The sequence below is a fragment of the Leucoraja erinacea genome, chromosome 19 (assembly GCF_028641065.1).
Source record: "Leucoraja erinacea ecotype New England chromosome 19, Leri_hhj_1, whole genome shotgun sequence".
Lineage (NCBI taxonomy): Eukaryota > Metazoa > Chordata > Chondrichthyes > Rajiformes > Rajidae > Leucoraja > Leucoraja erinaceus.
The window spans coordinates 892,809-919,976 of record NC_073395.1 but is presented as its reverse complement, the minus strand read 5'-3'; the positions used below and the strand labels follow the sequence as shown (position 1 = coordinate 919,976).

At 45.1% G+C, this 27,168-nt stretch overlaps 2 protein-coding genes across 6 annotated transcripts in view; one reads left to right on the top strand and one right to left on the bottom strand.

Annotated features, from left to right (window-relative positions):
- Positions 1-10,553, top strand: part of si:dkey-97m3.1 (fatty acyl-CoA reductase 1) — a 108,902-nt gene extending 98,349 nt beyond the window's left edge. For 2 of the 4 annotated variants that reach the window (XM_055650021.1, XM_055650022.1), the window contains exons 9-12: positions 3,128-3,299; positions 3,954-4,083; positions 6,240-6,367; positions 9,483-9,779. In XM_055650021.1, coding sequence (XP_055505996.1) covers positions 3,128-3,299; positions 3,954-4,083; positions 6,240-6,367; positions 9,483-9,645 — 593 coding nt within the window. In that variant the 3' untranslated portion in view covers positions 9,646-9,779. Of the gene's footprint in view, positions 1-3,127; positions 3,300-3,953; positions 4,084-6,239; positions 6,368-9,482 lie in introns of all 4 variants that reach the window. The other 2 variants (XM_055650019.1, XM_055650018.1) reach the window with 1 other exon arrangement.
- A 10,126-nt stretch (positions 10,554-20,679) lies between these two features.
- The window catches only part of ergic2 (ERGIC and golgi 2), a 37,368-nt gene continuing 30,879 nt past the window's right edge, over positions 20,680-27,168 (bottom strand). For both annotated transcript variants that reach the window (XM_055650015.1, XM_055650016.1), the window contains 4 exons: positions 26,907-27,004; positions 24,489-24,651; positions 22,344-22,423; positions 20,680-21,067 (listed from right to left, as the gene is read on the bottom strand). In XM_055650015.1, the coding sequence (XP_055505990.1) occupies positions 21,002-21,067; positions 22,344-22,423; positions 24,489-24,651; positions 26,907-27,004 (407 nt within the window). In that variant the 3' untranslated portion in view covers positions 20,680-21,001. The remainder of the gene's footprint in view (positions 21,068-22,343; positions 22,424-24,488; positions 24,652-26,906; positions 27,005-27,168) is intronic.

Sequence of the window (27,168 nt, the reverse complement as noted above, 5' to 3'; positions counted from 1 at the left end):
CTCAGTGGGACAGGCAGCATCTCTGGAGAGAAGGAATGGGTGATGTTTCGGGTCGAGGCCCTTCCATCAGACACCTGAAGAAGCTTTGACAACAAAGCTAACTGAGATGAAATGTAACGAGGGGGGCATCAGACGTGGGAGAACTGGGAAGGGGGAGAGATGGAGAGAGAGGGAAAGCAAGGGTTACTTGAAGTTAGAGATGTCAATGTTCATACCCCTGGGACGTAAGCTGCCCAAGCGAAATATGAGGTGCTGTTCCTCCAATTTGTGCTGGGCCTCACTATGGAGGAGGCCCAGGACAGAAAGGTCAGGGTGGGTATGGAAGGGGCAGTTAAAATGTTTAGCAACCTGTATGCTAAGGCGGAGATGTTATTTATTTCAGAGTAGAGCGATCCAAAATGAGAAATTGAGAAACTGAGAACTAACTATTGCTGAAGTATAATAGTTTTGTCAGTCTCTTCAAAATACAATTAACTGATACAAGGAAAGAGTATGAAAGTCCAGTCTTCAGTGGAACCAAGGTGAAGTCTAATGTGGTAACTGAAATTACTTGTGTCTTTGTTCCAGTGTAGCAGTATGATTTTATCTTTAACTTGCTGGCAAACAAAGCAAATCGTTCAAGCAACAACCTTGGTTTGTGTGGACGAGTCTGTTCTGCTCATTTGCTGGACAAAAGCATCATTGGAAAGGTCAACGTTCACTGCCCTTCAGAACTGGCACTGAGCTGCTCTCTTGACAGCCTACAATATGTCTGGTGAAGATGCTCACACAATACTGTTTGCATAAAACCAATGCTAAATGATCAGATTACAGGTGATCACAATACAGTTGCTCAGAGTACATTGACATTGACAGTGGCATCATGAAAATTACAAATTGCACGCCACAAAGCTACACGTAACTACTAATTGAACCCAACTAAACTAAAAGTTGGTAAGACACTGGAAGATTAAATTTGATGGAGACAATGCCACGTAAAGGAAAGGAGTGACAGCACACATACTTACGACAAACATTGACGAGGTTTAAAGTGAAGTTGAGGTAGCCCTGGAAAACTTGGCAGGTTGCAGCCAGTCATGTTGAAACAAAGGATCTGCAACATTTGGTCAGGAAAAATACAGAAGCGTACGGCAGGTGTAGGCCACTGGATCAAGGCAATCTCTTGAGGAATATAGGGTGGGTAGAGGAGAACTGAAGAAAAGTACTAGGAGAGCAAAAAGGAGCCATGGAATATGGTAAGTAGAATTAAGGAAAATGCCAGGCCATTCTGTAATTAGATCAGGAGCAAGGGGGTAGCCAGGGAAAGAGTGGTCACCTGGGGACCAGAGGGTGATTGATCTGTGCAGGAATATGAGAGTTCTTCAATGAATCCTTGCCTTCTGTATTCACCAAGGTGAAGGCCATGGAAGACAGAGTGAGGGGAGGGACATGTAGATAATGTGGGGCAGGGCAGCAACATGAAGATGTCAAGAGTGTTCAATGGTCATATGTACCAAACACAGAACAATGACATAGAAACATAGACAATAGGTGCAGGAGGCCCAATGAACTGGCCTCAACTACCTTCTGTGGCAGAGAATTCCACAGATTCACCACTCTCTGTGTGAAAAATGTTTCCCTCATCTCGGTCCTAAAAGACTTCCCCCTTATCCTTAAACTGTGACCCCTTGTTCTAGACTTCCCCAACCTTGGGAACAATCTTCCTGCATCTAGCCTGTCCAACCCCCTAAGAATTTTGTAAGTACATTTTGTAAGTACAATGACATTCTTGCTTCCAGCAGTATTACTGGCCTGTAAACATAGTGCTCATAGAAACTGTAATAAACATTCAATCAATTAAAACAATCCCATAATTATTGTAAAATAAAACAAATCCTCAGTGTAACCAAGACAGTTTGTGGGACACATATGGACACATTCAATGGCAAAAAGGATAATAGTACAAGACAAAAGAAGAGGTAATGGAACAGATAAGGATGGTCATGGAGAATTGTAAATGGAGACCATAGAATCATGGTTCAAAGTGATTTACATTTAGAAGATGGTCAGGTACAAAGTTGAGGCACTGTTCCTCACTTCGCTTTGAATCAGAACTGAAGAGTTTTTCTTTATTCATTCATGGGAGATGGGGTTGCCTCACCACAGGCAAAGGATCACGCTTGCTTTCACAGTTGAATAGCTACCAGTACCGCGCCCGTTGATGGTTTCAACGATGATGATGATGATGACGACCATGACTTGTAACTGATAGAAGTTGTTGGTAATTGAGCATTGGAGTGCCGTAGTGTGTGTGCTGTGAAGCCAGAAGTCCACTGGATAAGCGTAGAATGAAGATGCACTCGCTAACTCAGCCGTTGAGTCCAGGTATGCACGTCTCATCTCCAGGTCCTCATCCAGCTCAACCTTTGTCTGGAATACTCCAAGAGTTCCTATCCCTCTGAAATCTCAACTTCTCCAAGACTTCCAGTTCCATGTGAGAAACCTGACACATGGAGCATTACTCGAGGAATCACAATCCAGATTAACTTGTTCTAAAACAATTCCTTCCACTTTTATGGTCCAAATGCAGCTGCCTTTCAAGAGATTTTGTGAGGTAGAGGCTATTGTATATTTTTTAGCAAAAGCTGGCATCCTGCATTTGGTACTGGCGCTGAGGTGTGTGGTCAGTCAGCAGTGTGATTAGTATTGGATTGGACAGTACTACAGCAGATGAACAGGCAGTGAGATGATGGCCTACACTGAAAGTAAGCATGCAAGTACAGCAGGCAGTGGAGAAAGCAAATGGCATGTTGGCCTTCACTGCAAGAAGGTTTGAGTTTAGGAGCAAGTAGGTCCTTCTGCAGTTGTACAGGGCCCTCGTGAGACCACACCTGGAGCATTGTGTGCAGTTTTGGTCTCCTAATTTGAGGAAGGACATTCTTGCTATTGAGGGAGTACAGCGTTAATCATATTGAATGGTGTTGCTGGCTCGAAGGGCTGAATGGCCTACTCCTGCACATATTTTCTATGTTTCTATGATTTCAGTGGTGGTAATATGTGGGGTTAATCATAGCTATGTTCAGGAACTAGTGCGTTTCGCAGAGTTAAATGAGGCGAAGGTTTACAGGGTCTTGTCATTCTCTTGCAGAATACCACGTCATCTCCACATTTAAGAGGAACCCACTGGACCAAGCCTTCAGAAGGCCCAATGCAAATATTACATCAAACTACCTGATTAATCAGTACTGGATTGCTGTCAGTCACAAAGCCCCTGCGTTGCTTTATGACCTATACCTGAGGCTAACAGGACAAAAGCCACGGTAAGTGTTTCCTCGCACTACACTGTGGTAAGTAGATCTTTGTACCTTTGGCCTGAAGTGGTTTGGATCTCTCAGTAATGAAGAGTGAGCTGTCCCCACCAAACTAAAAAGCTCACCAATAGACACACCTGCATGTGTGATGTCCAAATTTAGCAGGGGGACACTAATTGCAGAATTGTAGAAGATTGCAGCCTTTAATAAACACCGAGGGATAAATACGGTAGAAAAATTCAACCATTGCTCCATGTATTTTGTTTCAAACGTTTAAATTCTGAATTTAGGATGAAAGGCCAGATAGAAAAACAAATGAGGGATTAGTTGATGTCGGCTTTACAAAGCTGTTGTTGGTTTATCAATCATGGAATGGAAGTTCCTGTAGTGTGTGAAATAGACCATGATGAGAAAGCAAGCTGGGTCAAACATTAAATCAACACTTTGTTAATGAATATAGCTGGAAAGTAACTAAAGGTTCACCTCTCATTAATTGGATCAATTAGTTAATTTAAAAAAAAAACATTGGTAAAAATAATCAGTTAACATGCTGCTTGCAGCAGCTGGATCAATGAACTACACTGACTTCAATTTAAAAAGTTATCTTTTGCATCAAGATTGAGGAGGTGAACGATGAATGCCTGACTACACATGTACTTGCAGGATGATGAAGATCTTCAACAGACTTCACAAATCCATGATGCTCCTGGAATACTTCAGCAGTAAGTCCTGGAATTGGAGTTCAGAGAACATGAACATGTTGATGAGTCAGCTCAGCATCGAGGATAAGAGGGTAAGGACCAGAGTCCGCTGGAACCCCAGCAGCCGAGACTGCCTGTGAGTGTAGGAATCAGCCGCACTCAGTAGCATGACCGGCTCAGAGGGTAAATCTCACCGTTGCAGTGTTCACTCGAGAGCCATTGGGAGGGGAGGACTGTGCATTTTTACATCTGTAGCAGAATACTGGAGATCCTGCTGCATTCAATTCCTTCGGTCGGCACCAAGTAAATGAAACGCTTCATACTACCTGTACAAACAGAAAATGCAGCAGCCACACAGCTCGCCAGGCAGCATCTGTGGAAGCAACATGGACCAATGTTTCAGGTCAAGAACCTTAAAATGGTTTGGTTTGAGTTGTGGAGATAGAGGGCTGATTGGGGCAGTGATAGAGAGCAAGGGTAGTGTGGAGTTAACCCCAGCTAAAGTCATCAGCTGATAAATCAATAAAGAAAGTTACAAAGACAAAACAAAGAAACAAAAATAATGAAATAAGAGCAATTAGAAAGAAAAATAATGAATTGCTGTCTTTGCCTGGTTGACTGTTCCGAGACAGGGTTTCTATGGGTCTGTTATCTATAGATTTTCCATCATTAATGAAACTTATCGATTCATTAAGAGGTTAATGAAGAATGACTTGCCATACGGAACATTAGCAAGTGTACTGCTAGTCCATAACAATGTTAGTAGAGCACAGTGCAAATTATCCAGCAACTGCTGCTGTTGCTAAGTGGGCGGGATTGCCCACTCCCCTGACATCAGTCTGAAGGAGCGTCTCGGCCCGAAACGTCACCCGTTCCTTCTCTCCTGAGATGCTGCCTGTCCCGCTGAGTTACTCTAGCAATTGTGTCTACCTTCAACTTAAACCAGCATCTCAGTTCTTTCTTACACATTAATTTGACAGTGGTTAAGTTTGCTACAGAGCCACGTCTTGGGTTTGAGCCTGGTTAGTCCAGCATTGACTTTATCTTGTTCCTATGCACTGCAGTTATTGATATCTTCCAGTTGATGAGATTTCTAAACTAGAAAAGAAGGAATGGGTGATGTTTAGATTCTCAACTAATCATCAAAAACTATTTTAGTCACCATTGACCCCTCTTGCTTCTCTACAAGTCTTGATACTCCAGCACCCTATCCTGTTCCCTCCCATATCTGAGCCCATTCACCTACAAAAGACTCCCAGTTGCTCTGAAGATAGTCACAAAATACTGGAGTAACTCAGCGGGACAGGCAGCGTCTCTGAAGGGAAGGAATGGGTGACGTTTTGGATCAAGACCCTTCTTCAGACTGATGTCGGGGGAGAAGGAGATACATAGATAAGAAAATAAGGGATGGAGATGAAGGAATATGTAGAATAGATCATTGTTAGCTGGGAAAAGCAGGCAACAAAGCAAACAGATAAATGTAGATGGAGACAGTCGGACTGGGGAGGGTTGGGGAGAGAGGAAAAGCATCCCAGTCGCTCTCGGCTTTTCACCACTCCTCTCACACGGTATTCTCACCTTCATCTGTTCGAGTTTAATATTGACATTCTTCTTACACTGCTTCTCAAGGCAAATTGGTGCATTTTGTTTCTCCAACCTACTCCATTCTCATCTGTCACACCACCACTGGCTTGCTCTTCTCTCCCCCCCCCCTCCATGGGTAAAAGCCTCACTCTATTAATCATGGCACCTTTTCCCTTACGTCTACCATTGAATTCCAACAACTTCTTCCCTGTGTTGGTTCTGGCCTTTTTCTACTTCTTCCCGGGGTGAGAGAGATTTGGGCAAAATGCAGGCATGTGAGACCAGCATAGATGGGGCATCTCGGTTGGCAAGAACAAGTTGGGCCAAAGGACATGTTTCTGTGCTGGATGATTCTAATATGGCAGCATTCTGCCATTTCATCCCTGGAAACCATTGCTGGTTGTCAAGATGATTGTGTGTGGATGGAAGTTGTATACAGCCGACCGAGGTTAATCACTTCATCAGCAGTGACATTAATGTTAGCTGGGAAGTCTGGATAGATGTAAGTATAACCATGTGTATTGCCCCCCTGGCTTTGTGCTGCCACGTGCCCAGCAGCCTGTGAATGGTATTGCTGCCCAGGCTTTCTGCTGCAGTGGGTGCATTAGATCAATGATGGGCTGCATCAGGGCACATGGGCTCAACTTTGAATGCTTTTCCACAGGGATTCAATTTTGATGTCCGTCAGCTTAATTGGCCAGAATACATCGAGAATTACTGCATAGGAACAAAGAAATATGTCTTAAATGAGAATATGTCTGGACTTCCAGCAGCCAGACAACACCTAAAGAAGTGAGTACTAGCACCTTGCCACTTGCAGTCATTTCTGAAGAAAGTGTTATCAATGGTAACTCCCAATAGACCCATGTATCTCAGATACTTGTACCCAACACACATCTGGGTACAGGGCATGGCTGAAGTTAGCTCTATGTCCATGATTCGAGAACTGTTGATAAAGGAGCAAAAAACAAACAGTGCTGGACTGGCGCAGTGGGTCAGGCAGCGTCTGTGGAGAACATGGATCAGTAACCTTTGGGTTCAGTCTGATTGTAGCATCTGCGGTTGTGTCTAGAGATGATATCTTCCTTCAGTACCATCAGGTGATAGTTAGTTTTGACAAGCACTTGAAGCAAAAACACACAGTGCTGGAGTAACTCAGTGGGTCAGGCAGGACATGGATAGGTGACAATGTTTCCACTAGTGCGAGAGTCTAAGACTATACGTTACAGCCTCAGAATTAAAGGACATTCTTTTAGGAAGGAGATGAGGAATTTCAGAGGGTGAGAATCTGTGGAATTCTTTGCCACAGAAGGCTGTGGAGGCCAAGTCAGTGGATATTTTTAAGGCAGAGATAGATTGATTCTTGATTTGTACTGGTGTCAGAGGTTATGGGGAAAAGGCAGGAGAATGGGGTTAGGAGGGAGAGATAGATCAGCCATGATTGAATGATGGAGTAGACTTGATGGGCCGAATGGCCTAATTCTACTCCTATCCCTTATGACCTAATGTCGATTAATGTTGGGACCTTTCTTCAGGCAGCCCTTTAACTCAGTGTCTTGTTCTACCCAGCAAACCTGGTGTGTCACCATACCAGATACAGGCTTGAGAATGGCTCTCCTTGCCACATCCACACCTTGCAGCTGGCCCTCCCATTGGAATGGGCAACTCGGTTTCAGTTTAGTTTATTGTCATGTGTACCAAGCGAGTGAAAAGCTTTTTGTTGTGTGCTGTCCAGTCAGCGGCAAGACACAACATGATTACATTCAAGCTGTTTACAGTGTACAGGCACATGATAAGGGAATAATGTTTAGTGCAAGGCAAAGTCACCAATGAGGCAGATAGTAGTTCAGGACTGCTCTCTAGTTGTGGTAGGATGGTTCAGTTGGTGAGTTGTCTGCGTTACTGCCCTCCCAGATACTGTTATCCTATCTTCCCCGACTCTCTGGTGACTTTCCTCGCTGCCATCAACAATTCCTCCATTACAACCCATCCTCAGTTTGAACATCTGTCCATTTGCCAGATGGTGATGCAGTCAGGCTCCGTCCAGATGTGTAGAGGGAATATATATCGCAACACTTCCTGATCCATCAAAGTATTTTTAACTCGGTGTGAATTTGGAACTGGGAAATGTAATGTAAAAGAAAAGCGCAATAATCATGAAACAAAGTCTTCCCTTCACTAATGAGCTTTCAGTCACTGTCCTACAGGTGAGGATCTAACCAGACAACTTCCACCCATCATTCACCAGGTAGCCATACAGCCAGAGGAGAAAGATCGAATTATGGTTTTAAAAAACTGGAAACCTGTAAACACGCAGATCAGGCAGCATCCGTCATCTCAACCAAACGTAGTCACTTGAATGAAGGGTCTTTAAACTGAAATGTTTAACATGCCCGGCAGCATATGTGGAAAGTGGCACAATTGATCTTTTTCAGTACTTTCTGTTTTTATTTCAGACATGCAACATCTGCAGCATTTGATTATTTTAGCTATTTAAATGTTTTTTCCTGCTGGTGTACTTTGTCAAGCGTAGTGAGGCTGTCGCACAGAGCAGCGATCGACAGTCGTGCTCATGTTACTCACACTACCAGCGATTGGAATTTCCCAAACAATGTTGCTTCGTCTGCTTCCTCCTTCCCATTTAGTTTAGAAAGCCAGAACAGTTTAACAACCTGCACAAGTCCAGTAGAGAGAAACATTCCTATCATATTTAGCACTTACTGTAAAGAGCAAAAGGTGGTTACTTCACCTGAGATGCAACCTTTATCAGAGAGGTGTTAGCTAGACGTCTGTCTTTAGTCAGAGGGTGGTGAATCTGTGGAATTATTTACCACAGAAGGCTGTGGAGGCCAAGTCAGTGGATATTTTTAAGGTAGAGATAGATTCTTGATTAGTACAGGTGTCAGAGGTTATGGGGAGAAGGCAGGAGAATTGGGTTAGGAGGGAGAGATAGATCCGCCATGATAGAATGGCAGAGTAGACATGATGGGCCGAATGGCCTAATTCTACTCCTATCCCTTGTGACTGATCTTAAATGGACAATCCAAGTAGCTTTCTCATTAGAGTGAAGATAGACCCAAAATGCTGGAGTAACTCAGCGGGGCAGGCAGCATCTCTGGAGACGGAATGGGTGACATTTAGGGACGAGACTCGGGACATTTAGGGACAAGGCCCCCCCCCAGACTGAGTCGGGGGGGGGGGAATGCAGAGATAAAGTGTGAAAATGAGACAAAGGGAATGGACATCAAGGATAATATAGAATAGATCATTGTTAGTTAGGAGAAGGTGACAACAAAGCAAACAGATAAAATGTAAACCAGGACCGTCGGAGAACTGGGAAGAGGGATGGAGAGAGAGAGAGGGAAAGCAAATGTTATTTGAAGTTAGAGAAGTTAATGTTCATACTGCTGGGGTGTAAGCTGTCCAAACAAAACATGAGGTGTTCCTCCTCCAATTTGTACATTAGAGTAGCAGGTTCACATGTCTATGTCTGAAGTAGGGTCCAAACCCAAAACGTCACCTATCCACATTCTCCAGAGATGCTGTTTGATTCCAGCACTTTGTGTTCACCTGCCCACACTTGTGCGTGGTAAAGGTGAGAGTCTAAAGAGGGGTATGGAACTTGACAAGTAGAACAGGTACATAATCCTTGGTTGGGAACACTCTCACCCTGATAACGTCTCTGTAATACGCTGCAGGAGTTTGATGCGTTTCAGAGGATCTGTGCGTGTTCAGGTTGAAGGATGATGTCTTGGACAAAGGATTGTGCCCGGAAACTGTATTGATGAAAATAATGGCAAACATTGACGCACGCGTGTGTCCTGGAACCTGTGGGTGTCTATGTAGGAAGTATTAGTAATCACTGAACACAAGATAAAGTGTCACTCACTGATGTTTGTTTTGACAGGCTACGAAACATCCGCTATGCCTTCAACACCATTCTCCTGGTCTTCATCTGGCGTGTGTTTATCGCTCGCTCACAAATGGCCCGCAACATCTGGTATTTTGTGGTCAGCCTGTGCTACAAGTTCCTGTCCTATTTCAGGGCGTCCAGCACCCTGCGACACTGAAGCCAAGTGGTAAACCCCACATTGAAGCATCGCCTTGGTCCAAACGGCTAACTATTCATTCACAATATCTCACTTTCTTAAACAAAAACAACCACCAGACTTCCCGAGTCAGTGTAAAAGAAAACAATATGACTTTGCATTCCAATGTAATCAATCTACACACTGCCATTATTATAAAGAACGATGATATTGTCTCACCAAGCATCTGCTCGTGTGACCCTGTGGTTTTCTAGCCTTACCAGCTTGCTGTGATCCACATGTCTGTGTATCTGTGCCCTGGGCCTGACTTTACAGGTAATTGCTGGAATGGATTGAAGTCCAAAACTCTCTCTCCTGCACTGCTACATTTTGGATCCAGGGCCTTTATTCACTAAAGGAACCTGCCCAGCGTATAGTACTGTTAGTCCTTAGTGATCCACAACAGGACAACATCCAGTGACTTTTGTAAATAGGGCTCCAGTCCCAATGTACACGGAAAATCGCCTTCTAGCAATAACGTGCTAACCTTCTTCTTGGTGCTAAAATGGCAACGACAACTTCAACAATACTTGGTGTTTTACAAGTGTATATAAAAAGGTTAACACAACCAAATCCTCCGGAGTTGTTCCCGATATTTGCCGAAGGTCACCTCCTCTCCCTTCCTGATTTGTCAACGTGTAACCAAATGAACACCTTGGCAGCAACAGAATTAAAAGGACTGATGTGTGAAACTAATGCAATTTTAATTTGTGCCTGACAAAGAACCGTGAGAAAATGTGCGATCCTATCATTGCATTTGCTGATTAATGGGGAAGAAATGATCAATCGGGTCATGTAAAAGAAGTGGGTATCGGTACCAGATGTGATCATGTTATTGCTTCCAACACCAATGGTGACAAATTAAATACTACTTTGGATATTTGTAAGAACGATACTTGTTTCTTGTGATTATTCCCGATCTTTTGTGAGAAATCATGTTACTGTTGGTAAAAGGTCTCATGTGAAATGTGCCGTTATTTAATGCGTGCCAGAGAATGTCGGCTGTGAGAAACACAAACAAAAGGTGAGTGTGAAACGCCACAGGCAATGCTTATTAATGTATGTTCTCATCAGACATACAGTGTGTGTGTGTGTGCGCAATCTCCACCTTATCCTGTGCCACATCCCTTATGGAAATTAGTGACTTGTGGCAATTAATTGTCGTGGATGATGCTGTGTATTCATGGGGGAATTGAATGTGTGCAGAGTAGTTTGTGGAGTCTACATCTCTCCCAGCTGAAGAAGGCTCTCAACCCGAAATGTCACCCATTCCAACTCTCCAGAGATACAGCCTGTCCTGCTGAGTTACTCCAGCATGTTGTGTCTATCTTTGGTGTAAACCAACACCTGCAGTTCCTTTGCCACACCAGCTATTTTTACGACAGCTGAATTCCTGTCACCTTTCAGACTTAAAAACATTAGCATGTGGTGACTTTATTGGAATGGTGTCCATCATTCACTGTATTGTACTGCAAACCAAGTTAGCAAAAAAAGCTGGAGTCACTCAGCGGGACAGGCAGCATCTCTGGAGAGAAGGAATGGGTGAGATTTTGGGTCGAGACCCTTCTTCAGACTATCCGGTAGGCGGCGCGGCTCTGGCCAGCAGCGGCCTCTGCAGCCTGTCCGCGTTTTTATTATTTTTTGTCTGTGTTTTTATGTAGTTTTTTTGTTATTTTATGTTGGGGTGTGTGTGTGGGGGGGGGGGGGTGGGGTGGGGGGGGGGAGGGGGGGGGGAAACTTTTTGAATCTCTCCCTGCACTGGAGACCCGACCTTTTCTCGTCGGGTCTCAGGTGTCGTTGAGGCCGCAACGAGGAGCGGCCTCCAACAGGAAGAAGCCGGGGACTCACCGTTGCCGTCGCGGAGCTGGCCGAGTCCGGAGCGGGTGGAGCGGTGGAGGAGCGCTGCTGCTGCTGCTGCTGCTGCTGCCCGACCTCCGGAGATTGGGAGGCTGCTGCTGCGGGTCTGTGGACGGCGGCACCGGGAGCCCGCGGCTCCCTGGAGGGAGACCGCTTCTCAGGGCTCCTGCAACGGCGACTTCTCCCGCCCGAGTTGCGGGGTTGAAGAGCTCCTGGAGCGGGGCCTTACATCACTGCCCCGCGCGGCTGGAATGGCCGCGGACTTTGCGAGCGCACACCGGGGGCTCTAACACCAAGACCCGGTGTGCGACCTCGCACCACCCGGCGTGGCTTCAATGGCCGCGGGACAATCGCCATCGCCAGCCGGGGGCTATGACTTTGACTCTGACATGGGGGGGGGGGAGAGTGCAGTGGAGAGATAAGTTTATTTGGCCTTCCATCACAGCTATGTGATGGATGTTTATGTTAAATGTAATTATGTTGTGTCTGGGGTCTATTTGTGTGTAATGTATGGCTGCAGAAACGGCATTTCGTTTGGACCTCCAGGGGTCCAAATGACAATTAAATTGACTCTTGACTCTTGACTCTTGAGACTAGTCAGGGGAGGGGGAAACAAGAGATAAAGATGATGATGTGGAGAGATAAAGAACAATGAATGAGCAGGAGGAATTGCAGGGGGGGGGGGGCAGCGAGAGAGGATGTTGCAGAACCCTCGTTGGAGGGAGGAGAAGGAAAACATCTTCAAAGTAGACATACCTTGAGGAGGTTTCACAGTGAAGCAGACAAAATGTGTAGGAAGGAACTGTAGATGCTGGCAGGCAAAATACGTGCACAAACAGAACAAATTGTCTAACAACTTTAGGCTGTACACGCCATACGCAAGAAGAAGCAGAAGAAAATGTGTGGCCTCTGCAGTTCCTTCCGATACATTTTCTCCGCTCCACTGTGAAATCTACTTTGAGGAAGTTCTCCGACGAGAATTCTGCAACATCCTCTCTCGCTGCACACAAAGTAACTGGTGAACTTGTGGCCGAGCTCCAAATACTTGTAGTAAGAAAATCAAGCATCTATTTTACACCAAGTTCTTTACCCAACAAGCTCTCTCTGTATATCATTCTTAATAATACTGCCATTAAATACATACTCTTCACATTGTGCAATTGTGTTGGACCGAGTTCAGCTTGTATCTTATTTCAGTGCAGCTCTGGAAAACGTACCCTGTATTCCCATGAAATGTCCACATTAAATGCAAACTTACCCATGGATCAGCAACGCCTCGAAGGACATTTCTTCAAATCAGGCAGCTTGTGACAGTCTAGTTAGTGAAAGAGGTACTTCATCCCCACTTCAGGAGTGCGGGGGGAAAGCCAGAAATATCAATCTTAGTGATACAGCAAGGAAATAATCTCTCCACATCAACTCATGCATGCTGACCAATTTACCCCATCTAAGACAGTCGCCTTTGCCTACGTTAGGCTCACCCCCCACCCCCCCCAAACCTGTCATAAGTGATAGGAGCAGAAATAGGCCATTTGGCCCAACTAGTCTACTCCACCATTCAATCATGGCTGATCTATCTCTTCCTCCAAACCCCATTCTCCTGCCTTCTGCCCATAACCCCGGACACCCGTACTAATCAAGAATCTATCTCTGCTTTAAAAATATTCATTGATATCCAAAACATCCATCCATTTTCTATTCATGTACCAGTATAAATAGTATTTTCAATGTTATTGTACCCGATACATTTACTTTCTCTGGCAGCTCGTTTCATACACCTACCCCCCTCGGTCTGGTTCGCCATTCCCCTTGCATGGGAAAAAGACACAGTATTCACCTCATCATAGAACAATTCAGCCCACGATGGCTATATGTACATGATCTCAAATTAAACCCATCTTTGCCGCCTAAACACGATCCATATCCCTCCATCCCCAGCACGTTATTGTGACAATTGCCTGTTAAACACCACTATCATGTCTACCTCCACCACCACCTCTGGCAGAGCATTCCAAGTATTCACTACTCAGCAATATATACTTGCCCTGTACATCTCCTTTCAATGTATAGCTATGCCCTCCAGTACCCTGGGGGAAACGTTCGACTGGCCAACTCCATCTAGAACTTTCAGTTTTATAATCTACTCTTGTCTTCTCTCAGCCTTCGACACGGCAGCAAAAACCTCTCATCCAGGCAGGAGCATCCTGGTAAACCTCGTCTGCATCTTTTCCAAAACCACCATGCTTTCTGTAATGGGAACAGCCAGAACTGTGCACAATACTCCAAGTGCTGCTTCATCAAAGGCCGACAAAGCTGCAACAAAAGCAGTTGATGCTTCGGTTTAATCAAATTCATCAAAAGCAGCTCGGGAAGATAGAATCAACTAACAGATATTCTTCATGCACTGCCTTTAGAAGCCTTTTTTATCAATTACATTTTAAGTAGATGTGTTTCCTTTGGAATCTTTTGCAGTGAGCTTTTTCACTCAATATTGCACAATGCCCCTGTGGTTCGATTACATTCCATGAAAATTGCTGATTATAATCTGGCATTGTGCTTTCATCTAAATGCATGAACAGAAATATTCTAATATTAAAGTCAGTAAGTTACTAAGTGTCAAGTGGAATATTTGTAAATAAAACTGGCCACAGTTTAAGAATAAGGGGTAAGCCATTTAGAATGGAGATGAGGAAACACTTTTTCACACAGAGGGTCGTGAGTCTGTGAAATTTTCTGCCTCAGAGGGCGGTGGAGGCCAGTTCTCTGGATACTTTCCAGAGTTAGTGGAGTCTTAAAGTTAGTGGAGTCAGGGGATATGGGGAGTAGGCAGGAACGGGGTATTGATAGTGGATGATCAGCCATGATCACATTGAATGGCGGTGCTGGCTCGAAGGGCCAAATGGCCTACTCCTGCACCTATCTATCTTCTATCTATTTCTATTTATTATATAAAAGTCTGCGGCTGCCGCTTGCCGTCCGGCTGCCGGCTGCCTTTCTTCCTTTTGATTCGCTGCTCCTTCCTATCAGCTTCCAACACACTTCAAAACAAAGTTGCAAGACAGGAACACTCTGAACTTTTCACCTCAATGGGATATCACAGCAAGTGCTTCAACAGGAGGGGGAGGGTCAATTGGTATTGCAATTGGAACTGCTGCAGCAGGCAGGGGAAGTGCAATTGGAGTTTTTTTTCAATCCACCGCTGAGGGAGGCAGGGGAGTGCTGGAATCTTACATTTGGGAACGGCTTCAGTTCCGTTGGAGGAGACGGGTTCATGGTGGAATATTGGGTTGGGGGATCACACCATTGGGGGAGCAGACCCAACGGGTCTGCACTTGGTCTAGTCTATAAAACTGAAGCTTAATTGACTAATATATTTCCTTCGGACTAATCTTTAAAGGTTTAAATTCTTGTTTTACAAGTCTTTGTCCAGTTAACATACAGTATTTTAATAATATCAAAAATCCTTTTAAAAAACTAGGTTAATTACTACTAAAATAGTCTACAGGAAATTTTGATGTCAATCTGTTATGTCATGCGTTAAAAATAGTGCACAAGAGAATTTAAATCCCTTATTCCCAATTGACATTAATAATTACACATGAATGTGTTTAGAAGCAAAGTCTTGGGCAACACTTCCCACTGGCATCTAGACCCCAGGAATGTCAGAGCAACCAACCCCTCCGAATAGTTTTGTCTTTGGGGAAAGAATTTGATAGGGAGAGCAGAAGCTGCATTTTGGTCACAGAATAGTTCAAATTGGGCAGAGGAGCACGAGTGGTATAGAGAAGCAAATCACAAGTGGCAATATTATTTAATTAGCCCATAAAAAATGTCACTTGGATCCTTTCTCTGGAGGGATAGCAATGAAATGCAACAAAAATAAACCATGTTCTGATCCAGATATTGTGACATAATGTAGGCTTTTATATAGAAATATTTCCAGAAATACAAGAATATACTTTAAGGATTGACTAAAAAGACAAAGTTGAGAGGGGTGTGTAACCTACTAATCTTTTAAAATGATGTAGTTCCTTAATGTGGTCATAGAGAAGATATTTCTGTGTGTGACGAGAGAACATCAATAAAAGATAACTAAATAAATCCAGCAGCTATTCAGGTGAATCTTATTAAATAGTCAAAACAGCACACCTGAGCCACAAAGCCTCTTAAACCTGCTCCACCATTCAGTCAGATGGTAGCTGGTCTATTAAGTCTACATTAGCACTAATCATGTCTTTTGAGTCTCTACTAATTTAATTCTTGAATACACCCAATAAATAAATATCTACAGCATTTTGGAATAGAGAATTCCAAAAATCCACAATGCTGATTGAAGAACGTTCTTAATATCTCTACCGTGGTAGTACACATATCCTGAAGCTTTATCTGCTACTAGACTTTATTGCAAACCTGTTTAAGAAAGAACTGCAGATGCTGGAAAAATCGAAGGTTATACAAAAAATGCTGGAGAAACTCAGCAGGTGAGGAGAGAAGGAACTGGCGACGTTTCGGGTTGAGATCCTTTTTCTACCTTTATTACAAACTTGGCAGTCATCAAATATTAACGTATACTTTGCAACATCATTGAAAACAAAATGCATTATCTCTTAATATTCTTTGTAGCCAAATCTTTTATCATTTAATCAAATCAATTGCTTCTATCCGCATTTATTCCTCAAGTCTATTCTGATATTGCAATCCTGTGGGAAATCTTAACCACCAAGTAATTATGTCCATTGCACGCCAATGTATCACAGTGAAACCATCACACCAGGCTGTGAAACAACTGAAAACAGGGCACCTCTGCACATCATCACTTACCTGGGCCAGGTGTGGAAATCCAGGTGACCACAATCCCTCAAGCAACACGACTCTGTGACCACATTCCCAGAATGAATTCAATATGGAAGGGGTTGAAAACTTGATCTCCTGTCAAAATATCACAGATCTCTAAGCTTTTTAGTATTGAGATATTTAAGAAAATAAATAAAATTAAACTTCAGGAAATAAAACGTAAGAAACAAAATGAAGAAATTGAAAATAGTTGCAATCATGGTAATGTCTTTTTTTTAAATAGACATCTTATTTTCTGTCTGCCTCTGAAACTTAAGACCCGTTTAGAACTGATGAAATCGGTATGGTCTCGGATCCGTTGCCTCGCCTGGATTCTGGGCAAACCTACGCCCCATTAATCCACTCAATGTGGAGTGCAGCAAAAGATGCAGGAGCCACTATAGTAAACCTTGCACCTTCACATTCAAGACTCTGAAGTTTACATAGCTGAATGTAACTGAACCGGAAAATCTAATCAGGAAGGTTCACCCCAAAGATAGACACAAAATGCTGGAGTAACTCAGCGGGACAGGCAGTATCTCTGGAGAGAAGGAATGGGTGTTGTTTCATGTCGAGACAACAAGACCCGAAATGTCACCGATTCCTTCTCTCCAGAGATGCTGCCTGGCCCTAAAGTTACTCCAGCTTTTTGTGTGCAGTGTAAACCAGCATCTGCAGTTCCTTCCTACACAGGTTCATCCCAATACGTAACATGAGTGAATTGGTGCCAGGAGTAGGTCAGGCTAAGCATCCTGAAGTGTTCATGGTTGCTTGGGCTGCATTTCATTTTTCTAGTGAGCAAGAGGAAACTGCCTCCGATTATTGTCGTAAACTATGCGGATTGACCTTTGATAACACATTTAATTCAAAGAAGCGCAGGCTTGAGACCAAGCATAGGCTCGGCGATCGTTCGCCCAACACCTCCGCTCAGTTCGCAATAACCAACCTGATCTCCCGGTGGCTCAGCACTTCAACTCCCCCTCCATTCCGAATCCGACCTCACTCTGGCCTGGGCCTCCTCCATGGCCAGTGAGGTCCACTGTAAATTGGAGGAGCAGCACCTCATATTTCGCTTGGGTAGTTTACACCCCAGCGGTATGAACATTGACTTCTCCAATTTCAGGTAGTCCCTGATTTCTCCTCCTTTCCCCTCCCCTTCCCAGCTCTCTCTCCTTCAGCCCACTGGCTCCTCTTCCTTTCTTCTTCCCGCCCTCACATCAGTCTGAAGGGTTTCGACCCGAAACGTTGCCCATTTCCTTTGCTCCATAGATGCTGCCTCACCCGCTGAGATTCTCCAGCATTTTTGTCTACCTTATCAACATATTGAGTTGGCTTTTCCAAACACTCAAAGTTAAATGCGTCCGATATGATTTCCCACAATAAATCCATGAAGTCCCTGATCGACCCGTGCCTTTCCAAGTGAAGATTAATCCCATCCCTCCATTTAGTTTCTAACAATAGACTGATTCTAGTCAGCTGCCTTTCTCTCCACACGCCGTTACACATTTACTTCAGTGTACGATAAACGTAATGATAAAAATATCCTTTGTTGCTGCTGACTAATCGCGCTCCTCACTAAAGCCTCTTATTCCCCACAGCTCTCACCAAGACTGGTTCTTAGTTCTCCAGCTTGTGCTTCTGCCCATTTAAGCAGCACGTTGACTGGCCAGGTGAACTCAATTGACTTCAGCTGTACAAAGACAGAATTAGAATCCAAAGTCGCAGTTCAAGGGCCTCGTGAGATAAAAGCACAGCTGATGAGAGTTCAGCTGTACTAATTGCCAACATTGAGAAACTAACTAAAGACAAACTTAGGAAAGTGATACATACCAATACACTTCCATTTCCTTCACCATCTCTCACTCTTGAGAAGTTGGACTCTGGGAGCGACTGGGCTAAACCTGAAGCTCAGGCTCCCCATGTGGACTCAACTGTCTTCTCTGTAGATACAACGCCCAGGAACAAAGAAGATTTGCCAAAGGTGGTGAACCCTGGCCAGCCCACAGACTGGGGCAACCTTGGTTATGCAGAGGAGACAACACTTGGAAAGCCTCATCTTCCTGAAGCTGAGGGAATACTCCGTCCGTTATGTAGATTCTGCCCATCAACAAGCCTTTGTCAACTACACAGAAACAGACAACTCTGCCAACCGAATATTTATAAAACTTTACCTGCAAGTGTACGTTGAAACCGGCCACTCAGATCTCTGCTCTGACTGCCGCGATGTTCCTATGCACCAGTGTTTATAAGCTGCCATGAGGATTCAGCTTGAAGAAGGGTCTCGACCCGTAACTCCACCTATTTCCTTCGCTCCATAGAAACATAGAAAATAGGTATTTCCTTCGCCTGCACCGCCATTCATAGAAACATAGAAAATAGGTGCAGGAGTAGAGGCCATTCGGCCCTTCGAGCCTGCACCGCCATTCAATATGATCATGGCTGATCATCCAACTCAGTATCCTGTTCCTGCCTTCTCTCCATACCCCCTGATCCATAGATGCTGCCTCACCTGCTGAGTTTCTCCAGCATTTTTGTCCACCTCCATTTGATGAAATACCTTCCCGTTACCCAAGGTGGGTGTTTGTTTAAACACTAAAGTAGTGATGTATATTACAAAGCATTCTTTTGTTCATCAATACCAGCTTAAAGAAACATTGCTGGCAATTAGGAGATTTCAGTTCCTCTTTGCAGAACCTGTGTAACAATGGCCATTCAATCCAGCAATGAGATGGAGTATTGGTCATGCCAGAAAGATAGCAACAGACAAGGTTAAATTGGAACTAGTCACAAAATGCTGGAGTAACTCAGCGGGACAGGCAGTATCTGTGGAGAGAAGGAATGGGTGATGTTTCAGCTCGAGACCCTTCTTCAGACTGATCAGTTTGAAGCATTTTGTGTCTTATCTCGATTTAAACCAGCAACTGCAGTTCCTTCCTACACATTAAACGGGAATTCACAGATTATCAGGTTAAACAGAGTAGAGATGATTGAAACATTTCCAAGTACAGCACGACAGGCCAGACATCTTGGTGTACATCACAGATCATACAGAGACCATGTCCCCAGAATGTAATGCAGGTTGCCACTTGTAGGTGTGTACAACTCTTCAACACTCAACAGACAAGACAGTGACCATTCTTGTGACATTTCCATTCCTCCCATTAAACTCCCATCCCCTCGGTAAAATATTAAACCACCACCAATGTTAATCTTGTCGACTCAACGCCACATTTCACCAAAACCGGCAACATGCGTTTGTCAAACAAATAATCCATGTTTGGGCACCCACCCGCGATTGAAAACGTGCCTGTATTACAAGTTACAACGTGAGATGTTATGTTTTTGGAATTCTAGTAAATTCACCTTACAGTATAAGCACAAAGTTTATCCTATAGTCGATTATGACTGACTTCCCAATGCAGAGGCCACTGGGCTCCAGTACAGGGAGAAACCGTGAATATTTTACAGAACACAGTGGACTTGCTTCACTTGGAGAGAGTTGGCAGCGATCCATCAACACAGATTGGACATCCCTGCTCACACAGCGTGTCTTGGTCAATCTGCCAAATATTTGTTGTAGTCAGTTTGTGTCACACTCACCCAGACTGATGCTGGAGAGGTTTTACAACAGTGTGAATCAGTGCAAACATCAGATGTCCACACATAGACCGCTGGAGTATTTTGTGTTGGGTCACCAACCAACTCAATGTGCACAGCAGAGACTACCAGGGCCCTGTAAATGATAGCTGCTTCAATGCAACCTAATGACAAGGATGCAGCAATAGCCAGTCACACACCAACAGAACAAAGACAGCCAACCATGTCATCTCTGGGTGCCCGCTCTACCACCCACCAACTGGAGCTGTGTCAGGGCCTGGCAGACACTGACACCAACAGTGACAACAACCTGGCTGCTCAACACCCACCCGGCTTGAGATCTAACTATTCCTTTGGCTTATTTATGTTTCATTCGCAAGAAGAAGTAGCATCAACAATTCTCAATTACTGTAATTTCCACTAATTTACTGTCAATCTTTAGTCTATAAAAAACAGTAGGAAAAATCTCCAAAGATAAATATCCGGATCATGATGAGCTCCTGATAAGAGTTAGGTGGTGTGTGAAGTACACGGGCTCGTGGATGACTTCCGCAGGTGAGGTAGAGGATCAGGGTGGCCCAGAATGGTCACGTGGGATCTGATACAAACATTCCCGTGCCTCCTCTGGTGAAGCTGTGAATTAAACGCTGTGCCACCACTAACGGAGTCGTGTTGTATAAAACCTTGTTGGGTTGCCAGCAATCTCGTAGTTGAAGTATGACCACAGAATACTGATCATTTTCCCTTTTTATTTTAAATGAAAACATTGAATTTAGTAACCAGTCCATCATCCGAAGGTCATTCTACGACTTGACATTGAACGTCTCTGAGTTTCTTTTAAATTAAGACACGGAATCATTTAAAAGCAGACCATCATCCAGAGGTAATAAAACTATTTGACCTGTAATGTCTTGAGTGGGATTGGAATTGGAGATTCTAGAACGCAACTAACGATTTATTTAAACAAAATTGTGCCATCCAAAAATAGTTTTTTTTTGCGCACATCAAGATTTGAGGAGAGTTTTTGATCCATTTTCATCCCTGCATAACGCTAGTGTTCACAGTCATCTAGAATTGGGACAGAATGATTATTTATGTGGCCATCGAGTGCAGTCGCCTGAAAAACAAAAACGCATGGAAAACAGTCAAAGTTAAATATAGTCACAGGGGGCACGACGGTGGTGCAGCGTAGAGTTGCCGCAGCGCCGGAGACCCGGGTTCCATCCCGACTACGGGTGCTGTCTGTACGGAGTTTGTACGTTCTCCTCGTGACCTGCGTGGGGTTTCCCCAAGATCTTCGGTTTCCTCCCACACTCCAAAGACATGCAGGTTAATTGGCTTGGAATAAATGTCAAAATAGTCCCTGGTGTGTGTAGGATAGTGTTAGTGTGCGGGGATCGCTGGTCGGTGCGGACCAGGTGGGCTGAAGGGCCTGTTCCCGCACTGTATCTCTGAACTAAACTAAAACAACATACAAAAGCTGTCTGTCAGGAAGGTTTAAAGACATAGCATGGAGACAGGCCCTTCGTCCTAACCATTCCATGCTGACCAACGATCACCTGTTCACACCGGTTCTATGTTATCCCACTTCCTCATCCACTCCCTACACAATTCGGGCCGATTAACCTACAAACCCGCACGTGTCGGATGTGGAAGAAAACCCATGCAGTCACTTGGAGAACATGCAAACTCCACACAGACAGCACCAGAGGTCAGGATCTAACCCGGGTTTCTGGTGCTGTGAGGCAGTGGCTTTACCCTCTGCGCTACTGAACTGGCCCAGTTAGTTGTTAGTTGTATTCCATCACCAGGCCCAGAATGGCCATGTCTTAGAATCAACAATATTCTCCGGGTTTATTTTCAGCGGTTATTTCAAGAGCGGGAGATCGACATGCAGGCGGGAACTGGAAAAGCAGTCATGGTTTTTACTGCCTTATTTCTGCAGAAAATAAACTGCTGCAGACGACAGAAATGCTGAGTCCAAGGGCAGATCTCACATCAATATACTGAGGACACAATATCTGGGAACATTCATAGTTTATAGAGTCTGTTCAACCTGGTCTGTGTTTGACTGGTTTTATTATTGGACGTCCGTCAACTTTGAATGACATATGTTGAGAGAATTTACAAAGTTTCATGCTAAAATAAATGTGTGTTCCCATGTAACAATTCAAAGATTATTACACAATTTGTCAACAAAACCGGATCCTTTTCCAAGTGGAGGAATCGTCCTTGATGAGGCTGAAGTTTGTCCCAAGAAAAGGCCAAGTGAAGCGGCAGGCTTTGTAGCTGAAGTCAAGGATGTTCAGCTGCGTGTATGGAACCAGTGAGCACCAGGGGACAATGCTGGACAACACTGGGCTGACATAAGAAGAGAAACAGTGGGAACTTACGGCTTTAGGTTTGTAGGCTCCGAGCTTGAAACGGCAGCAGACCACATCCACCAAGAACCCCACAAATCCGTGCAGCATGCCTACGGAGAACAGATTCCACGTCAACGACATCTACTCAACCTTTACCGGTGCATCGAGCATCAATCTGTACAGTATGTGTTGTTCACAACTACACCAGCAACCCTCAAACCCGTGCGGCAGAGTCCTCTCCTCAGCTACATCTACCAAACCGATCCAATAACATTTACTGGTACATTGAGCATAAATCTGTATGGTGTGCTTTATTTAGAAGTACTGAATGAATGAATGAATGCATAGATGATGATGAATGAATGAATGAATGTCTGAACGAATGAATGAATGTCTGAATGAATAAGGTTATTGGCCAAGTATTCACCTACAAGGAATTTGCCTTGGTGCTCTACCCACAAGTGACAACATGACATAGTGACAGTTAGGAATGACACACAAAAGCTGAAACGGTTCCTGCCAGTAACTGTACAAACCGTTGCAGCATGACTACGGAGAACATGTTCCTCGCCAGCTGCATGGACTGTATGTTTACTGGTCCACTGAGCGTAAATCTGGGACGTATGCGCCATGCAGAACAACTGCCAGCAACTGCAAGAGCAACATCCAATTTCTTTCTAGATAAAGTGAAATGCTTTTTTGAATTGGTAGCTAAAATTCATTGCCACAAAAAGCAACCGCAATGTAGTTTTAACAGGAATGTGTGGTGACACAAGAGCTGGAGTAGCTCAGCAGGACAGGCAGCATCTCTGGAGAGAAGGAACGGGTGACGTTTCGGGTCAAGACACTTCTTCAGACCCATTCCTCCTCTCCAGAGAAAATGGCAATGAGTTACTCCAGCTTTTTGTGTCTATCTTTAGTTTTAAGAGAAAATGGATTGTTCACATACTGGTTATATCATGAACTAATCGTGGGAAATAAATAACACGTTGCCAGGAGATGGATCAGCTTCAGGGCTAAATAACATTTACTGGATGAGGGTGAAGTTCCAGCAATGATCACCGCCCCGACACGGGGACTTTGATCACCCCGACACAGGAGTTTCGAAGGATGAGAGGTTATCTTATAGAAACATTAAATTCTTAAGGGATTGGACATGCTAAATGAAGGAAGCATGCTCCCGGTGTTGGGCGAGTCAGAACCAGGGGTCACAGTTTAAGAATATGGGGTAGGCCATTTAGGACTGAGATGAGGAAACACTTTTTCACCCAGAGAGTTGTAAATCTGTGGAATTCTCTGCCACAGAAGGCAGTGGAGGTCGATTCACTGGATGTTTTCAAGTGAGAGTTAGATTTAGCTCTTGGGGCTAACGGAATCAAGGGATACGGGGAGAAAGCAGGAACGGGGTACTGATTGTGGATGATCAGCCATGATCATATTAAATGGCGGTGCTGGCTGGAAGGGCTGAATGGCCTACTCCTGCACCTATTGTGTATGTTTCTTTGTCTTGAATGGGGCTCCCAGAAGCTGGGTTAGTCCCGATTCTCCAACCTGCAGCATTGCGGACTAGAGACATCTGTGTAACAGTTCCTCTCCAATACTGAGAAAGTTCACTGCACACAGAGACCCTTGTCTTCACCCCCTCTACTTGATCCAACACCTGATCTGATCAGAGAGCACACACATACCATCTCACTAGCATGCCGCATGTGTGGCGATAATAAACCTACACAAGTTTTGGTTGTTATTAAAGCGGTAAGTGGGTGAATGGGAGTTTGTTGGAGTGGGGGGCCAGCTCTGGATACCGCACTGAGTTGGGATCTTGGCCAAGGGCCAGGGTAGTGTTGGTGTAAGGGTTCCTGTGTCAGCCATGACACTGTAACCACCGGCCCAGGCTGAACATCCTCACTGGAGGATCTCAGGAGGAGGAAGTGGAGCCGAATCAGACACGGTCCACAGCGGGCACTGGGGACACCAACAACTCCAGAACCACCAGCATTGTACTGCTGCAACCTCACCGTTTTGTTTACAATTGTCTATTGTGCATTCAGCTATGGAGGCTATTTGTTCAGCTGCAGCACAGGAGGCAGAGTGAGGGCCCCTCAGCTGCAGCCAGCAGCCAGCAGCCAGCCAGCAGGCAGGGTGTATGAGCATGTGGAGATGGGGAACACTTGCCTGTGGTGGAGAAGATGCCTCCGATGATCCCACACAAGCGGACGAGGAACTGCCCCAGGGGCATGTGCTGCTCCGTCACCGTCACCATTAGAGAGCTGATGTCGTACTTCATAAAAATGCCCGACACCCCGTGGCTGCCAGCGGCGTGGTCAATCACCCGCTCCTGCAACAGCAACGCCCAACGTCAGCGCATCACCCCCCACGTGGCCAACATAGACACGCTCACACACACACACTCATACACACACACAGCCCCTCACACCCCACGTGGCCAACATAGCGAGACACATTCGCGCACACACTCAGCCCCGCACACCCCACGTGGCCAACATAGACACACACACACAGCCTCTCACCACCCCACGCAAACAATAGACAATTGGTGCAGGAGTAGGCCATTCGGCCCTTCAAGCCAGCACCGCCATTTAATGTGATCATGGCTGATCATCCACAATCACTACCCCGTTCCTGCCTTCTCCCCATATTCCCGCTATCTTTAAGAGCTCTATCTGGCTCTCTCTTGAAAGTATTCAGAGAACCTACCTCCACCGCCCTCTGAGGCAGAGAATTCCTCAGACTCACAACTCTGTGAGAAAAAGTGTTTCCTCGTCTCCGTTCTAAAATGACTTACCCCTTATTCTTAAACTGTGTGTGATCCCTGGTTCTAGACTCCCCCAACATCAGGAACATGTTTCCTGCCTCTAGTGTGTCCAAACCCTTAATAATTTTATATGTTTCAATAAGATCCCCTTCATCCTTCTAAATTCCAGAGTATACAAGCCGAGCCATATACAAGTCCATTCTCTCAGCGTGACAGTCCTGGCATCCCGGGAATTAACCTTGTGAACCTACGCTGCACTCCCTCAATAGCAAGAATGTCCTTCCTCAAATTTGGAGACCAAAACTGCACACAATACTCCAGGTGTGGTCTCACTAGGGCCCTGTACAACTGCAGAAGGACATATTTGCTCCTATACGCAACTCCTCTTGTTATGAAGGCCAACAAGCCATTAGCTTTCTTAACTGCCTGCAGTACCTGCATGCTTACTTTCAGTGAGTGATGAACAAGGACCCCCAGATCCCGTTGTACTTCCTCTTTTCCCAACAACATCATTTAGATAGAAATCTGCCTTCCTATTTTTGCTACCAAAGTGGATAACCTCACATTTATCCACATTAAACTGCATCTGCCATCCATCTGCCCACTCACCCAACCTGTCCAAGTCACTCTGCATTCTCGTAGCAGCCTCCTCATAGTTCACACTGCCACCCAGCTTTGTGTCATCTGCAAATTTGCTAAAGCAACGTTACATTCACCACACACATATACACGCACACACATGCGCACACACACACATGCTCACACACACACGCAGACTCACACACAGACAGTCATTCACTTAATACCATCGCCCGGTGGGGAATCGCCTCAGCGCAGAGGGAGAAGAGGAGGGAAGAGACTGCAGCCCTAAGATTTTTGCCTCCACCACAGTGAGGAGGTGCTTGGTGGACTCACTGTGGTGGATGTTAATTTGTGTTTATTGTTGTTTATTATTGTATTATTGTATGTATGACTGCAGGCACGAAATTTCGTTCAGACCGTAAGGTCTGGATGACAATAAAGGAAATTCTAATTCTAATTCTAATGCTAATGCTCAACAAATCATCAGTGCATTAGCAAGAGTGTGATTAATAGCTAGCCTGGGGAGTGATACAGATGAGCTGAACTCAATACCTGGCAGCGGCAGGGATGATTGGTCCATGTGGGGGCAGTGTAATCATCGATCGCTATGCATGAAACCTTGCCCAACCACACAGCGTTGGACGGCCGAGGCAACGACACGAGTCACAACGTCTCCCATCCACACCAGCGTCCTCACAATAAGTGGGCACTACAACAGAACAATGCAACAAAATACAACACGCGCGCGCACACACACACGTACGCGCACACACACACGTACATACACGCGCACACACACACGTACACGCGCGCACACACACGTACACGCGCGCGCACACACGTACACGCGCACACACACATGTACATGCGCGCACACACGTACACACACGCGCGCACACACACGTACACGCGCGCGCACACACACGTACACGCGCACACACGCGCACGCACACGTGCGCGCACACACACATGTACACGCGCACACACACACGTACACGCGCACACACACGTACACACACACGTGCACACACACACACACACGCACACACACGTACACGCACACGCGCACACACACACGTACACGCACACACACACACGTACACGCGCACACACACGTACACACGCGCACACACGCGCACACACACACACATACACGCGCACCAGCAGCAGCACCAGCAGCAATGGAGCAAGGTTTAGGGACACAGTGGGTGAGGAATGAAGGGCAAGTGACTCACCCGTTCTGTCACTGAATACTGATGGGTTTCTGCCGTGAACTTGTACGTGTTAAGTTTTGTTGGCACAATTGTGATGAAGTATTGAAACATCTGATTATCTAAAGAACAGAAAACACATTTGTAATGGACAAGAGTGATTCGAGTGTGTGCACTGGAGTCAGTTTTCCCAGTGGTTGGTGCTGACGCCAGCCTGTGATGGTGCCGTGTGCTCTGGTCATTGACCCAGCTCTGTGGCTGGCAAGCCTTGTGTCTCTAATAAACA